This window comes from Alosa pseudoharengus, unplaced genomic scaffold (assembly GCF_046254945.1).
Source record: "Alosa pseudoharengus isolate Yale_2024_CS ecotype anadromous, Long Island Sound unplaced genomic scaffold, YU_APseudo_1.1 YU_APseudo_1.1_scf_5, whole genome shotgun sequence".
NCBI lineage: Eukaryota > Metazoa > Chordata > Actinopteri > Clupeiformes > Clupeidae > Alosa > Alosa pseudoharengus.
The window spans coordinates 31023050-31040549 of NW_027468837.1; the positions used below are offsets into that span (position 1 = coordinate 31023050).

Consider the following 17500-nt stretch of genomic DNA (forward strand, 5'->3'; position numbering starts at 1 on the left):
AACTGCTCACTGGGTCGCTCTGGATCCCACTGGATCCAAATTGTTTTCTGACATGGATCTTTCCCTTATCTGGTGCATGTGTGATCAATAACAGATCACAAACAACTCTGCTCCTCAGTGAGTTGCGATCTGGGTTAGTCTCCCTGTACACTGTTTTGTGGGCAGCCGTGTCCTACTGGTTAGCACTTCGGACCTGTAACCGGAGGGTTGCCGGTTCGAACCCCGAGCTCACTGCGCCGGGATTAGTGTGTGCTTCACCTCACTGTGTGTACACTGTGTGTGTTTCACTAATTAACGGATTGGGATAAATGCAGAGACCAAATTTCCCTCAAGGGATCAAAAGAGTATATATACTTATACTTATACACATCTAGTGTGGAGACTGCACGGAGATTAGAGCGAAAGGAGTATAAGTATATATACTCTTTTGATCCCGTGAGGGAAATTTGGTCTCTGCATTTATCCCAATCCGTGAATTAGTGAAACACACACAGCACACAGTGAACACACAGTGAGGTTAGCACACACTAATCCCGGCGCAGTGAGCTGCCTGCAACAACGGCCGTGCTCGGGGAGCAGTGAGGGGTTAGGTGTCTTGCTCAAGGGCACTTCAGCCGTGGCCCACTGGTCGGGGCTTGAACCGGCAACCCTCCGGTTACAAGTCCAGAGTGCTAACCAGCGGGCCACGGCTGCCCCAAAGCGGGTAGTCCGCTGTTTAAAGGGGTAGTCCGCTGTTTAAAGGGGTAGTCCACTGTTTAAAGGGCGCCCCACCTCAGGGTGCTACTCTCAGCAGTGCTGCGTCTCTCTCTTCCCTCTCCGCCAGCGACAGAAGAGCTCTGATGCTCACGCACTATTCTATTCTCGCTCCGCGCTCTGCCCTCGTTTCTGCAGCCAATTTGGGATTCAGACAGAGAGAAAAGACACTGTGAGTGAAGGAGTGAAGCGCTTTGATCTGAGCTGCAGGGAGAGTGAGAGCTGGGGAGCAGAGCAGAGCAGAGCAAATGATGAGGAAGACTGAGAGAGAGAGGGAGGTTAAGAAAGAGAGAGAAAGAGTTAGAGAAAAAGAGAGAGAGAGACTGAGAGAGAGACAGAGTAGGAGGGATAATATGAGAAAATGAGAGAGAGAGCAAGTAAGAGAGAGAGACTTAGGGTGACATCGCGATGTTAGGCGCTGTGATGTTAGGCGTTCGTTTGAGAGGTTTAAATAGACATTACACCTGGAGTGCATTCTCTCTCCCTGCAAAATGCACATCTCTGTGGGCTCAGCTTAATCCAACTAAACAATTATCTAGTTTAGGCTCAATAACAAATATTTTTTTAATTTGTTTTCTAGTCAGCAATCAGGTCGCAGATCTTTGATGTTTGTCTTTTGTGATGATCCTCTGGCTTGTCTGGGTCATGTTAGTTCTCTCTCTCTCTCTCTCACACCCATACACTCCCTCAACATCTCTCTCTCTCTCTCTCTCTCTCTCTCCCCCATAGGGTTTGCATCAGCCACTACATACCATGCCAGTGTACTGTTGAGTAGGCGTATGTTCAGATGTACATCAAAGAGAAACCCTCTCAAGATGTCCGGCTCTCTGGACACTGGTGCACATGAGAGACTTTTCATGGTAAAGGCGCTGGAGAGGAGCACATCAGTGATGCTTGACCTTGTGACCTCTGAGATGGTGACCTCAGTCTGACACCCACATCCTGCCAAGGTAGTGCTGGGCGGTATCACCAAAAATGTATATCACGGTATTTAGATGTATCACGGTAATCAGATGTTCACAGTATTTTCTACAGGTTGAGAGAGGGATTGCTGCAGTAGATTGACTAAGGATGGTCTATTTTCCTGTCATGATGTAGATTGTAGAATAACTCCACACTAATGGTAATGCAGGTTTGCATGGCCCCAGAAAATGATGCTGTTTACAAAGACCCACTCATGATTCTAATGAAGTGAGGAATCAGAATGCAAAGACAATTGAAGTCAAAATACAGATTTTTTTACTGTGCAAATTTCACAAACATCTTGTATAAAACCAATACAAAAAGTAGTGCAACTTGCAATAATTATACTTTTTTGAAAATTATACAATTGAAAATAAAACCTCTCTGCTAATATGCTTACTCTGTCAAATAGGCCTATCAGAAACATGCCTTATTGTTATTGTGTGGTTTACATAACATTATAGTGGTAGGCTAACGTTAACTTCATGTGGATGTCTTGTTAGCCTGCCATGAGCTTCGGTTCGGTTCGCTAGGCAAAACATTAACAAACAAGTTCGTTTTGGTGCACTGATGACATGCTTTACTTGCTACCTGGATAATTTCAGCGAATATTCTTAAGGTGAGATGAATGGTATAATCATTAAACTTCACTGTGTTCGGTGGGTTGCTAACTAACAACATCGCCTACTAGCCAGCTAGTTACTGCTGTTGAACAATCGTTGACAATTGTTGAATTTTCGTGACGGTAAATCCCTTTCAATGCAGTATCCCTTAACATTTTTCCTTAACAAAACAAACAATTATTATTCAACAATTAGTATTATGTGCAACACCCTTAAATAAACCCCTTACCTAACAAGAAATTAAGCCTTAAGGGTCATACTTCAGTGGAAAAACGTAAGGTGTTTTGTGTTTACCCTCACTACGCCTCGCTTGCAGTCGCACCATGCGTGCGTGTGAAAAAAGTCCCGTCTGAAACACTGTCGCGCGGCGCAGCGTTCCAAACGTTGTGTAATCAAATACACCGATATGGCGGTATATTAAAAATTCATATCATAACAAAAATATACACCGGTATACGGTGTGAACCGGTATACCGCCCAGCACTATGCCAAGGTCAACCATGCATAACCGACCACAGTCACCATTTGTGCTTTCCACAGGGATGAGAAATGCAGACTTGAAGCTATATCACAATATTTTGGCATTTTTTACAATAACAGCATAATGGGAATATGAATAGTTAAATGAATAGTACACATTGATAGCTAAACTGAAACAATGTCAAACTTATCACTCCTTATAATAATCATGCACTCCATACATACCTTATGTACTCCTTATCATAATCAGCCATTAACTCCTCTACAGCCTATGGCTTCAACTCCACCTTCTGCCATGCATGTTCTCCTACCCACACTCTCCACATGCATGTTCTCCTACCCACATGCATGTTCTCCTACCCACACTCTCCACATGCATGTTCTCCTACCCACACTCTCCACATGCATGTTCTCCTACCCACACTCTCCACATGCATGTTCTCCTACCCACACTCTCCACATGCATGTTCTCCTACCCACACTCTCCACATGCATGTTCTCCTACCCACACTCTCCACATGCATGTTCTCCTACCCACACTCTCCACATGCATGTTCTCCTACCCACACTCTCCACATGCATGTTCTCCTACCCACACTCTCCACATGCATGTTCTCCTACCCAGATAGATAGATAGATAGATAGATAGATAGATAGATACTTTATTGATCCCCAGGGGAAATTCAAGAAACATGCATGTTCTCCTTCCCACACTCTCCACCTTTTGCCACACATGTTCTCCTACCCACATGCATGTTCTCCTTCCCACACTCTCCACCTTTTGCCACACATGTTCTTCTACCCACACGCATGTTCTCCTACCCACATGCATGTTCTCCTACCCACACTCTCCACCTTCTGCCATGCATGTTCTCCTACCCACATGCATGTTCTCCTACCCACACACATGTTCTCCTACCCACACACATGTTCTCCTACCCACATGCATGTTCTCCTACCCACACTCTCCACCTTCTGCCATGCATGTTCGTCTACCTACATGCAAGTTCTCATACCCACACTACACAGGCTGTGTAATGACAGCCTGACACTCACCTCCTCTTCCCCTGTGTGACCTCTGTGAGCTCTGAGGGGGAAGTGTGTTGAGCCCATAATGCTAACACATGGGGCTAGTTGTGCATAGCCACACATTTACACACGCAGCCCTGGACTGACATATATTTACATAAAGCATACAATCCCACAACACACACACACAAACACACAACATACACATACCCACACACACACACACACACACACACACACACACACACACACACACACACGGGTAGGCTGCACAGTGTTTTCTCTTCTGCTACATTGGCCTGACTGCACATCAGTTGCCTTTCAGCTGACTTTAGATGACATCATGTAGATTACCCTGGAGATTTGGGGCATATATCTGATGGTTGTTCTGCCTGAAGTCATAGCATGTTGGAGTACAGGCTGACAACATGTCTACTCCGTACTAGGCCACAAATCCTCCCACTCTACATTCACTTAATGAGTACCAGATCTGTGGTATTTATAACAGGTCCATGAAGAACTGCTTACTTAAAGTCTAGTGAATTGGATTTAACAGAGTGGGATTTTGCACACACTTTTATCCAAGGCGACAGGGACTTGAAATGCTGTATTTGGAATTTTGAACCCAGGGCAACTGTTTCTCAGACGCTACGACATCCACTGCTCTACATAGCACAACAAAAACATTGTAACACACTCTGTCTTATGAAGCAAATGTTGTAACAAGTGAAAAGGCTAATTACTACTTACCCCCTTTACTACACTAATCTACTCTACCCTACGCAATGTTACCCTACGCTACGCTACCACTAATTATGAACTACGACCCGTAGAATCCACTGATCCACAGAAGGCCTGGACTCACCTGATGTTTTGTGGTTTGAGGTAGAGGTTAAGGGCATGTACAAGCTCCTCCTCCTTAAAGGGGCTCCTCCCCTCTCTGCGCTGGATGTCCACGTGGGCGGAGTTACCAAGGGCGTGGACGCCAGTGTCTGTGCGACTGGAGATGAACACCGCCACCTCGTTAACCGGCTTCAGGCTCCGTACCGCATCCTGGAAGGAGGAGGGAGATGGCGGACATCAGCAGGACCCCTTGAGGCTATCAGCCTTCACAATCATACCTGCCAACACTCCCGTTTTTCCCGAGTTTCTCCCGTATTTCAAGGTTATCTCCCAGCGCCCTCCCGTTTTGTTATTTCTCCCGGGAAACTCCCGGAATTGGCATGACCATCAAACTTAATTTTTAAATCATGGATCCATTCATTTTTTCTGTTAGTCTGACATTTCCCGGGTTGCCAAATTGGGTATGATATGCACCCTACACATAGCCAACACAATGACTTACTTTCAATTTCAACCCTTTTGTCATAAAACCTGGCAACCCAAAACCCAAGTAAGGAAGCGTGTGCACACTGCACAGCCACTGAGTCTCATAAGCAAGTGGGCTAGTTGAATAGCCTAGTTTGTCAAATTGTTAGAAGAAATGTTGTGATTAACACATCACATTATAACTGAGTGTTGTTGATACACAACAGGAAAATTGGGTCCTCGGAACATAATCTTTGAGCCAGCTTTGGAGTTTTGGAGGAAAGCTACAGGCAGCAGGTGGATACATAACTGGCATGCGTAACTGGCAACATGGCAGGTATGCTCAGGATAAACACCAGCGGACTAGAGCTCTTACAGAGCTGGGTATGCAGATTACCAATGCAACCAACACAGAACCATCTTCTACAAGGTTATCTAACGCAAGGCAAGGTATGCAGAGCAAACAGGCAAGGCAAAACTCTTTAAAGCACATCCAAGAACAGGGAAGCAACGCTGACCAATACCGTGCACGCACAGGATGTAATACAATATGGATAAGACAACAAATGGAAAGTAATAATAACATTGATGAATATAGAATGAAATATATAAGAGACAAATAAAATATTTGGGAAGGCACTACACATAGCAAATCATGCAACAAACCTCTTCAGTGTTATTGGTCCACATACACAATGTAATGTATAGGCCTAAAGGGAATGGCTACCAAGGAGAAGTGTGGAAGTGATATAGCAACAGCTGAGAAGATCACTCAGTTACATGGTCTAACTAAACAGGCTTGTAGCTGAAAATGTACTATTATTCCTTGCTTTTGTTTCCCTCTTCCGCTTTTATGTACTATTCATCTTTGCTTTTGTTTCCCTCTTCTGCTTTTATCTATTATTCCTCTTTGCTTTTGTTTTTGTAAAGCACATTGAAATGGATTGTGTATCTGCTATATACATGAACTTGACTTGACAACACCTCAATACATTGGCAAGACATGCTGGAGTAGAGACATGGAGAATCAGTCAACATAATAACAGGACATCAGTGTTTTATATTACTCCCAGTCGCTGGCTTTGATTCAAGCCACTTGTAAAAGCAAGCAAACTGGCAAATATATGAACATTATTTCTGCCCCAATTCCCTCTTCTCATGATGCCTATTTGCATACTAGCAGCACAGCATCCTAGTGTCCTCACACTGTGTCCTGACACAAAAAAAGTCAACAAGTCAAAACCCCAGGTGTGATAATACAAGCTCAACATAGATGTACAGGCCTAATACAGGCTGTGTTTGAAATACAAGAACAACCCCCTAAAGCTATTCAAGTATGTGACAGGCAGGGGTGCGTTTCCCAAAAACATAGTTGCTAACATGTTAGCAACTTAGTTGGTTGGCAATGGGAAATTGCATTGTAACCAACAAAGTTACTAATTCAGTTAGCAACTATGGTTCTGCGAAACGTACCCTAGAGCGGTAGAGGAAATCAAATGAAACATTTGCTTAAATATTCAGTGTTATCCATGAGAGACCCCCCTCCCACACACACACACTACATAAATGCAGAGTGCTGTTCTGGCTACTCTCTGACTGGGGCCCAAACAGATGTTTTCTGTCTTTGTTCCACATATTTCCAGAACATGCAGAGGTAACTCTACACCCCGGCCTGTCCAACGCCTCAAGATAGATAGAGAGAGAGAGAGAGAGAGAGAGAGAGAGAGAGAGAGAGAGAGAGATCACTGATTCAGGCCTTTCTGGGCTGCCTGCTTGTATACATTACTTTGCAAATGTTAAAGGCTCCCTGGAGTCCAGCAGAATGGACCACAGCTCCATACATTTAACACATGAGAAACACACACACACACATTTAACACATGAGAAATACACACACACACACACATTTAACACATGAGAAACACACACACACACATTTAACACATGAGAAATACACACACACACATTTAACACATGAGAAATACACACACACACATTTAACACATGAGAAATACTGTACTTCTGTGGCACATCCTCTACATGCACACACATACACATTTAACACATGAGATTAATTGCCAGTCTAATATCAGTCACTTCCTATCTTTCCCCAAACACAGTAAATGATGGTGCCCTTGTTTGCTTTCTCATGCTTTTGGTTGAGCAACTCCTTCCGATGTGATCATGGTAATCTAAATACAGAGATCTGGACACAGCGGACAATACAGGCACTATAACATTATAAGCTATTTTAACACTTCAAAACTATCTGAAGAACACAAGTGACCTTGACCGATACAGAGGTCTGTGCAGTGCACAGACTAAGACACACACACACACACACACACACACACTGCTACTGCTGTGAAGAGCCTTGGCCTGTTTTGGTTTCTGTTGTGGTGCGTGTGAGCGTGTGAGTGTGAGCGTGATACTTGGTGCTGATGTGAGGAGACGCTGAGGCCCAGGCCTCTGATGCTGCACTGAGCATGCTCAGACGGAGCGGTGGAGAGAGGTGAATTGAGGACAGGAGAACTCAAACGTGAGGCTGAGAAGAGAAGAGAATACACTCTCTCACACACACACAAACATGATACACACTCTCACAGCTCCCCTCACACACACACACACACTCTCTCTCACAGCCCCCCCGCTCACACTCCCTCCCACACTAACACATACTCTCACACGTCTCAAAGCTGTCAGCCTGAACTCACGTACACACACACACACACACACACAGAAAGGCAGAGATTCAGCTATCAGAATACATGAGACAGCCTGACTGACATATGGCTAAACAGTTGTCATTACTCTATACTGTAAGGCTGCAAAGATATGCATGAATCAGGGATACTTGTGTGCATATTTGTGTGTGTGTTTGTGTGTTTGTGTGTGTGTGTGTGTGTAAGAGAAAGAGACAGAGAGCATATGTGTTCAAAAAATAAGGAAGAGAATGAGAGAGCATGGAGAGAGAGAGAGAGAAAGAGAAAGGTGCCAATGCAAAAGACCTGTTTGTGTGACTCTGAGAGAGGACGCATCACAGATATGACAGATAACGCACTTGGGAACAGGCCCAGCCCTGATCAGGCGCAAATCAACCGGAACGTAAATCAGGTTCATAAGCCAAGTATAGGAATTTGAGGAAGGAATTTGATCTCTGCATTTATCCCATCCGTGAATTAGTGAACGCACAGAGCACACAGTGAACACACAGTGAGGTGAAGCACACAATGAGCACACAGTGAGGTGAAGCACACACTAATCCCGACGCAGTGAGCTGCCTGCTACAGGAGTGCTCGGGGAACAGTGAGGGGTTAGGTCCCTTGCTCAAGGGCACTTCAGCCGTGGATGTAGGCATGGGAGAGCAGTGCTCAACCACTTCCCCGGCACACATTTTTCCTACTGGTCGGGAATCGAACCGGCAACCCTTCGGTTTCAAGCCCGAAGCCCTAACCAGTAGGCCATGGCGGCCCTCACGCCAGAGCTGGGCCACGTCTGTACCAGTGACGGCTGACATCAGGAAGCAGGTAACAGAATCAACCTCTGGCTCTGTGCATCCACCCACACGGATGAGTGCAGCAGAACCAGGCTACAGAGATAAACCACTTCAATCCAGTCTCTGTGTTGTCACGGATACGTCAAGCATCAACAGATGCAAATTAAGTGGAGACAATTTGCCTTCATGTCTGTTCCAGAGCCATTTTTGTTTCCCAAGCTCAATACATGTTGGAGCACGATGACAGGATGAAAAGACTTACACACACATACACAGACACACACACAGCTAATACCATTTGAGTATTTCTTCAGGATACTGAGTCACTGTGTCCATGTCACAGAGTTGGATTGTTCCATTACTTTAAAGTGGTTAGACATTTTCTAACATTTATCCCACAACGTCAAACAAAACTTCCCCCAAATTATGCCGACTTTAAGACGAACCTCTGAGTCTCTGCACACTGAGCCCTTTGGAGGCCACATAAGAGCAACTGTCTGCTTCCTCGTGTAAAGGGCCCACATAGCTGGGCATGACCACAAAAATAGGCCTTTTCCCCATGCATGCCAAACAGTGTGTCATTTCCAGCACAGTCAAGCAGTCACCCATAGACCGAGCTGGTACACAAACACTTTTGCAGATCGAAAACAGAAAGTTAATTTGGATCCTTACTCCATAACACACACGTTTCACAATGATAGACAGACTAACAGTTTATTAGGTTAATGTAATATACAGAAACTGACCTCCAAATAATTCTGAACACCCAGAACAGCTTGGTGAGGTGGAGCTTTCACTACGCCACTGTAAGTAGAAGAAAAAAAAACAGCTGCTCTTTAATCACTCCTAACTGATGTTGTTTATAAAGTTATGAAATCATATAAAGCCTACAGCAAACATGCAAGCTACCTGTACTTTGTCCCAATATATTGAAAAAAGATCAGATAGCGGGTGGCGCTTTGAAGCATCGTGTCTGGTTTGCCTGGGGGCAGATCTGTCCACCCTCTGAAGTTACTGCAGCATAGAGGTCGTCAGTGTCCGCATGGTGTCATTGCGCTACACTGTTACGTCCACAAGGCTTAGAAGTTACAATAGTCATCTGCAATAAGAGCAAAGGTGTATGACTCGCTTCATTCAATATATAAATATTATGCTGACAGAATATAAAAACCTCTATTGGCCTACAAGGCTAGCTTACAAGGTAAACTGAGTCTCGTTGTACGACGGAAGCTCTCGCTATCACTGCCTTGGTGTCAAATTGAAACAACAGGGATTGTTATCACTCAGAGCAGGTGTTCAAAAACTGTGTTTCTCAACGACACGAAGGCTGGCCACAGCTTTATGTATGAAGGATGCCCGAGAGAGAAGACATTTGCAATATAGCTCACACACTTCCAGGATCTCCAGTCTTCTCCCTGTCACACATGTTCCGCGCTTCTGATGACGTTTCACAAACTCCGCCTCTTTTTTCAGATTGAAAAGGGAGCGTCTGAAAATTCCTTTACTGGTCATTAGGCTAAAAGCCCATCCTTACTAAGCTTATTCTCTAAATTACATATTACTCTTTTGACAATCAAATCATGGGTATAATTGCTATATCCTAATATCACAATTCTTCAATAATCTCATTGTGATGAAGCCAGTATTTAAACTTTTTATTTATTTATCTTTAATTTAACCAGGTGAGTCATTGAGATGGCTTTTCCAAGGTAGCCCTGTAAACATGAAATATATTCTTACGAAAATTGTAGCTCTAGTTCTGTTAAAACAGCCTACTTTACACGTTTTGACATGACATGAATTAGCCTACATTAAGTTGTGGATTGCTTGTTTGCACACACACATACACACACACACACATTTAACAACATATGAGAAATACACACACACACATTTAACACATGAGAAATACTGTACTTCTGTGGCACATCCTCTACATGCACGCACACACACACACACACACACACACACACACACACACACACACACACACACACACACACACACACACACACACACACACACACACACACACACACACACACACATTTAACACATGAGAAATACACACACACATTTAACACATGAGAAATACACACACACCTTTACAGATTCATTGCCAATCTAATGCCAGTCACTGTCTTTCCCCAAACACAGTAAATTATGGTGCCCTTGTCCTGTGGTTTGCTTTCTCATGCTTTTAGTTGAGCAACTCCTTCTGATGTGATCATGGCAATCTAAATACTCACAGTGATCTGGACACAGCAGACAATGCAGGCACTATAAAACTAGAAAAGCTATTTTAACACTTCAAAACTATCTGAAGAACACAAGCGACCTTGACCGATACAGAGGTCTGTGCAGTGCACAGACAAAGACACACACACACACACACACACACACACACACTGCTACTGCTGTGAAGAGCCTTGGCCTGTTTTGGTTTCTGTTGTGGTGCATGTGAGTGTGTGAGTGTGAGCGTGATACTTGGTGCTGATGTGAGGAGACGCTGAGGCCCAGGCCTCTGATGCTGCACTGAGCATGCTCAGACGGAGCGGTGGAGAGAGGTGAAATGAGGACAGGAGAACTCAAACGTGAGGCTGAGAAGAGAAGAGAATACACTCTCTCTCTTACACACACACACTCATGATACACACTCTCACAGCTCCCCTCATACACACACACACACACACACTCTCACAGCCCCCCCACATACTCTCACACGTCTCAAAACCCCCCTCAAAATTCCTCCCACACTAACGCTAACACATACTCTCTCTCTCTCTCTCTCTCTCTCTCTCTCTCTCTCTCACACACACACACACACACACACACACACACAGAAAGGCAGAGATTCAGCTATCCAAATACATGAGACAGCCTGACTGACATATGGCTAAACAGTTGTCATTACTCTGAGGCTGCAAAGATATGCATGAATCAGGGATAGTTGTGTGTATATTTGTGTGTGTGTGTGTGGCTGGCCACAGCTTGATGTATGAAGGATGCCCGAGAGAGAAGACATTTGCAATAGCTCACACTCTTCTAGGATCTCCAGTCCTATCCCTGTCACACATGTTCCGCGCTTCTGATGACGTTTCACACACACACACACACACACACACACACACACACACACACACACACACACACACATTTCAAAGTTTTGAAGAGAACACCATGCTTTTACGACCCAGGAAACATGATTTCTTTGTAGATGCATTTTTTATTAAAATTAAAATTAAAATGTATTTATTGTACATTATAATTGCGGTAGGCCTAAATGTTCAATGTACTTTACATTATATGCCCTAGATCAATCAATAACGACAGACAGACAGCACTGTAAAGATTAGAAATAATAGCCTAATAATGTGATCAGATACTCCCGTTTCAACATCTGTGATACTAAGAAGTTTTCACTATTGAAAACTCCATGAATGTCTCCCACCTTTTCTGTATCAGAGTGTTCGAAGTGATAATGATAGTAGCCTATGCACCGTTACTTGTAGCCAAGTCTACTTTGACTTCAGCAGGCTATATTCAACAGCATTGGAGTCAGTGATGTTTCGTTATTCATGTTAGACAGAGCTTGTTGACGGTCCCTTACCGGAGCCCAGTGTCGGCTGTAGTAAACTGAAACGCGCTGGATCTTAATTCTGTGTCACAGTGTCACTGTTTTACTGGGTGAGGAGCCGTGCCACTACCGCGCTGCTGGAGGGATATAGCCACTCATTTCTCATACAGCTTCTGATTCTAGCTGCAGGACATGAAATAAGCTATCTCAAATCTTCAGACAGAATAATCATCAAACATGACGGTGGATTTTGAAGAATGTATTAAAGATTCGCCGAGGTTCAGGTAGGTGAAGCAATACAGATGCGGACAAATGTATAGCCTGTATTTGAAAATTCTGTCTGTCTGTTTTGTCAAAACCTCTCTGCTTCCTAAACGTCTCATCCATATTTCAGTCGTTATAGATAAGTTATTTTTATGAAATGTTTTTCGCACTAGTGGGTTAGGGGAGCTTTGACAAACCACAACCAATTTTACTTTTAACGCGTTGATTGCACGTTTGTAAGGGCAGTGTAGCCTAATCGAAAGAGAAGTTGAATGACTTTTGTTGATGGTCTAAAGTTAATGGCCTTTCCTATAAAGATTAAGTAGCATCTTTCTGCATGTGTCCTTTACAAGGAGAAACCAGTTGAATGACGCCGGCTGAGCGCTCGAGCGTCCTTGTGGATGTCGTTGGTAGACGACATGGAGGCGGCATGGATGTGTATCATCAACCGTAAACCTGGAAAAAGCATACTATTCAGGCTATTGATGATTCAGTTAGTTTGACGGTCACGTCGAGTCTGCATGTGGATATTTTGGATTTGTGGTGGTTATTAAGCCTGTTAAGCCCATACACTTGGCGAAAGCGAGCAAGCGTGACATTCTATCATGTGGTTAGAAAATAATCAAAAATGGAATCAGAGCAACGCGATTTAGATGGATTCGTCCGACACACGGGGGTAGAATAGTCATATGAAATCAGAGCCTCGCATCTGTAGACCCTACCAGGCCCACACGCTGCCCACGGTGGGTAGGGGGCGTTTCTCTGACAGTCCATGATACCGGGGAAGATGCCAACATGTGGATCCTATCTGGCTGCAGAGAGCCTTGCAAAGCGCATGGTTTGGCGCCCATGTATCTGTGGTAGACGTGCGTAGTTTGACCGTGTTAAACATGATATCAGTATGAATTTGCGCAAGAGGGAGCACACTCTGTCACCCCACAATATGATTTAAATTATGTCTTGATCCCTCTCCCGACATCCTCCCAGTCTGCGCGCCATGGCAGGGATTACGCTCTGAAGTCATGCGTTAGTGCAGGATGATTTTGAATAAATCTAGAATTTCCAAATGGAGTTCAAAGTGTGAATTTTAGGATTTGGGAATTAGGGTGGTTGGCAACGCCCGGTGCATAGCCTACCTTTTTCTTTTGTCATTAACGCACAGTTGCGCTGTGAACATGGCATTTTAGGCTGCAAGCATAGCTTCTGTGCGTTATAGATGTGTCATGTGACATGTAAACTCGTGTTTGCGTTGTGATCATGTAATTGCACGGCCCACTTCCATTTAGTCATAAAACCAGCGGGTGTTAACCTGTGAAACGGTCTGTCGTTAATGCGCATTAGGGAATTCTCTGGAATACACCTTTATCAATAGGTGATGCATCTCGCACCAACCAACCAACCAACACACGACCCCATGGCGTCATGAATAGAGACCTACGTGGACCAGCGCAAGTCCTAAATGGCTCTGTCATTTATAGGGCAGGGCACCACGGGTTAAGGCCAACAATCGCTCTCTGACCAGCCGGCAGCATAGGTCCTCAGGGAGGTAGAATGGCCCTTAGCCAATACGTCATCCACTCGGCAGCATGTTTTATGGGACCCCTGAGGGGCAATTGGTCTAATTTCCCCCAGCCCTCCAGCCTGCAGCAGGCACCTCCATTAATGGTGTGGTGGACTGGAGATCTCTGTTAGTTCTCTCTTACTCTGTCCTATAGGAATTAATCAATTAGGTCAAATTTTACCGTTGTGTTTGGTTAGCATTTATTTGTTTGTTTAGCCATCTATTCACTCAGACATGTATTCACACATCCCAGACAACAGTGGGAAGCTGGCCCTGAACTGTCCACTCAGGCTCAGCTGTCCCAACTGCCCATCAGTTGTGTCTAAAATGGAGGACTTAGAGCACTCACTGAGTCCTCGTGCGTTTGTTGAGAATAGAGCTTTATTTTGTGGATAGAGGCCATGACCCTGAATTCATTAGCCCATAACAGTGAATGGTGTGGTCCACTCAGTATATTAGATCTGACCGACCATTTACAGAGGGTCAGGAAAGAGAAATTGATGTCTGCACTTGATGAGGTGTGGTCATTTAGTTGAATCAACCTTAAATGACTTACTGCAGGTCCCCCCTGCATGTGTTACATGTTTTTTTATATTCACTTTGTAGCCTGGCCTGGGTCTGTGTGGTTGTAGTCTGGCCTGGGTCTGTGGGGTTGACTCTCTACCTTATAAAGTGCACTGATACATTTCACACAGATTGAGTTATCTATTAATACTTCAATCCAGTGATATAGTGCACAGTTAGACTTACATTTGTGTTACAGTTTGTGGTGTCCCCATGTGATGTGGCTATTCCTTGGTCGTTTGGCCAGTTCCTTTGACTGTTGGTAGCACCATGCCCTCTGTGCTGTACTGCCATGTGTCGATGTGATATGTCCAACTGCAGCGGGCACTCCCTGGCCTGGCAGATGCCCTGAGAGGGCTTGGCAGTGCAGGCAGTGGGGAGAGTGCTGTCCGTCCCCTAGGGACTGCATCAGAGGCTGCGCCAGTGTGCTGCAGTTACTGTGGGAAGGACATGCACACACACACACACACACACACACACACACACACACACACACACTCATGTATACTCTCACTCAAGCATACACACAATCACACACACACACACACACACACACACTTATTGTTAGACACACACACACACACACACACACACACACACACACACTCACACCCCTGTGTGTCATGGCTCCAGTGTCCTTCATCAGAGTCCCCTTGTGTGAGTGTGTTCAAGTCGTTGTGATGCTGTGGAGACTCCTGAGTGTTATTGTCATCACTGATCACTGGCTTTAACTCCCAACAGATCTCCTCCTCACACTAACACAAGATCTCTCTAGCACATTTTACTGTCATCACTGATCACTCTCTTTCACATCAACACCACTTCCCAACCAGTCAGACCAGGGTCATTTCACCCATGTTCAACACCTTTTGTCAATTTCAAACCAAGCCACTGGTTGGATTATTTCCAGGTTGGGGAAGTTGTGGAGTTTCTGGAGAGAAGCAAACAATACCAAAGCAATAGTGACAGTCTATGTCACGCACAAAGACATGCACTGGCATGTTCATAACAGGTTCTGCGCTGCATCATATACTGTTCTCTGTCACTCAGAGACTCCAGCCCTGCTTAGCTGGTACTAGGGTTTGGCCCAGTTAGCCCGGCGCTGTTGCCTCAGATGTTTTATTCATGCCCACACGCACGGCCGGGACTCTCTCCTGGATTTGGGAACACCTAGTGTGTCCCACTCCAGCTCAGCGCACAGCGCAACGCAACGCAACGCAACGCAACGCAACGCAACGCAACGCAACGCAACGCAACGCAACGCAACGCAACGCAACTCACCCCATCACAAGGCAGCACACTGGTTGGATTAAAAACAGGAAGGCTCCTCTCTCTGCTGCCACTCAGGATTCTGGCTCCTGATGATGAACTGGTGGAGCTCCGGTTGCTATGAGATACGACCAGGCCACACACAGACACACACACTGACAACACTGGCAAGACTGATATTTCTGATTCAGTACATTATATTTAATTTATTACGGTCTTCTATTTGATATGATGACCACCAGGAAATAAGAACATACTGTACGTCAAAACCAGTGATTATATTTTTAAAAGGTATTACATATAGGCCTACATTCTTTCCATATATAACATTCATTCCCAATTTAAATTACAGGGTTGGAAATATTAAGAGGTTTCAAACCTTCGCCATGTGATTTAGCTTGTCATGTTATATTATCTTGAAATAAACTCTCCTATGAGAGTGTTATAGTATTATCTTGAAATAAACTCTCCTATGAGAGTGTTATAGTATTATCTTAAAATAAACTCTCCTATCAGAGTGTTATAGTATTATCTTGAAATAAACTCTCCTATGAGAGTGTTGTAGTATTATCTTGAAATAAACTCTCCTATGAGAGTGTTATAGTATTATCTTAAAATAAACTCTCCTATGAGAGTGTTATACTATTATTGTAAAATAAACACTCCTACTCTTCATTATTCTTGACACAGGGTATATAGGCTATGGGCTATTGCACTAGTCCAGATTGTGTGTTTATAGGCTATTGCACTTGTCCACTATACTGTAGGCTATAGGGTATTGTACTAGTCCATATTGTGTGTTTGTAGGCTATTGCACTAGTCCAGATTGTGTGTTTGTAGGCTATTGCACTGGTCCAGATTGTAACAGTAGCTGTTGTTCCTCCTATGGTAGCTATTCTCAGGAGTGGATTTGGCTCTAATCTATCAGACCTGGATCAGGACCAAACAATTTGGATCTTTCACCTCTTCTGTGCTGTCCCTTCCTCACTCTTTCACCTCTTCTGCATTGTCCTTCTCACTCTTTCCTTCACTTTTTCCCATTCGTGTTCCTCCCTTTGCCTCTGTGTATGTTTTCCACATCTTGTGTTCGTCCACACTGTCCTCAAGAGTATTGTTTGCTGGAGCTGGACCTGGACTGGCCAGAGAGAGACCCTCTTTCTCTTCCTCTCTCCTTCTCTCTCCTTCTTTTTCTCTCTCTCTCTCTCTCTTCCTGTCTCCCCCCCCTCTCTCTCTCTCTTCCTCTCTTCCTCTCTCTTTTTTTCTCTATCTCTTTCTCTCTTTTCTCTCTCTCCCTCTCTCTTCTCCCCCTTTCTCTGTATCTGTTTCTCTCTCTCTCTCCCTCCCTCTCTCTAAGCAGAGCTGATTTTCCCATCAGTAAGTGCGTGAGCAGAGCAGGGTAGAGTGGACTGACTGGAGGACACTCCTGGCAGCAGTCCTGTCCACTCCGCCTCTTGGCGCCCGGAGAGTCACTGGGCACAGGAAGTGCTGAGAGCGGGTGATTTACTTCCAGGCTTCCTCTTCCCCGGGAATGAACTCCAGAGCCCTGTCTGTCACGCAGGCCGGGGAGAGACGCTCACTCTGGGCCGGGTTAGAGCCGGAAGAGGGCCGAGTCC

At 44.7% G+C, this 17500-nt stretch overlaps 2 protein-coding genes across 3 annotated transcripts in view; one reads left to right on the forward strand and one right to left on the reverse strand.

Moving 5' to 3' along the window:
- Positions 1-10064, reverse strand: part of pusl1 (pseudouridine synthase like 1) — a 27751-nt gene extending 17687 nt beyond the window's left edge. For both annotated transcript variants that reach the window (XM_076267776.1, XM_076267775.1), the window contains exons 1-4: positions 9851-10064; positions 9562-9751; positions 9399-9456; positions 4714-4901 (exon numbers count right to left, since the gene is read on the reverse strand). In XM_076267776.1, the coding sequence (XP_076123891.1) occupies positions 4714-4901; positions 9399-9456; positions 9562-9620 (305 nt within the window). In that variant the 5' untranslated portion in view covers positions 9621-9751; positions 9851-10064. The remainder of the gene's footprint in view (positions 1-4713; positions 4902-9398; positions 9457-9561; positions 9752-9850) is intronic.
- A 2271-nt stretch (positions 10065-12335) lies between these two features.
- Positions 12336-17500, forward strand: part of acap3b (ArfGAP with coiled-coil, ankyrin repeat and PH domains 3b) — an 87674-nt gene continuing 82509 nt past the window's right edge. The window contains exon 1 of the mRNA XM_076267373.1: positions 12336-12513. Within this exon, the coding sequence (XP_076123488.1) occupies positions 12467-12513 (47 nt within the window). The 5' untranslated portion in view covers positions 12336-12466. The remainder of the gene's footprint in view (positions 12514-17500) is intronic.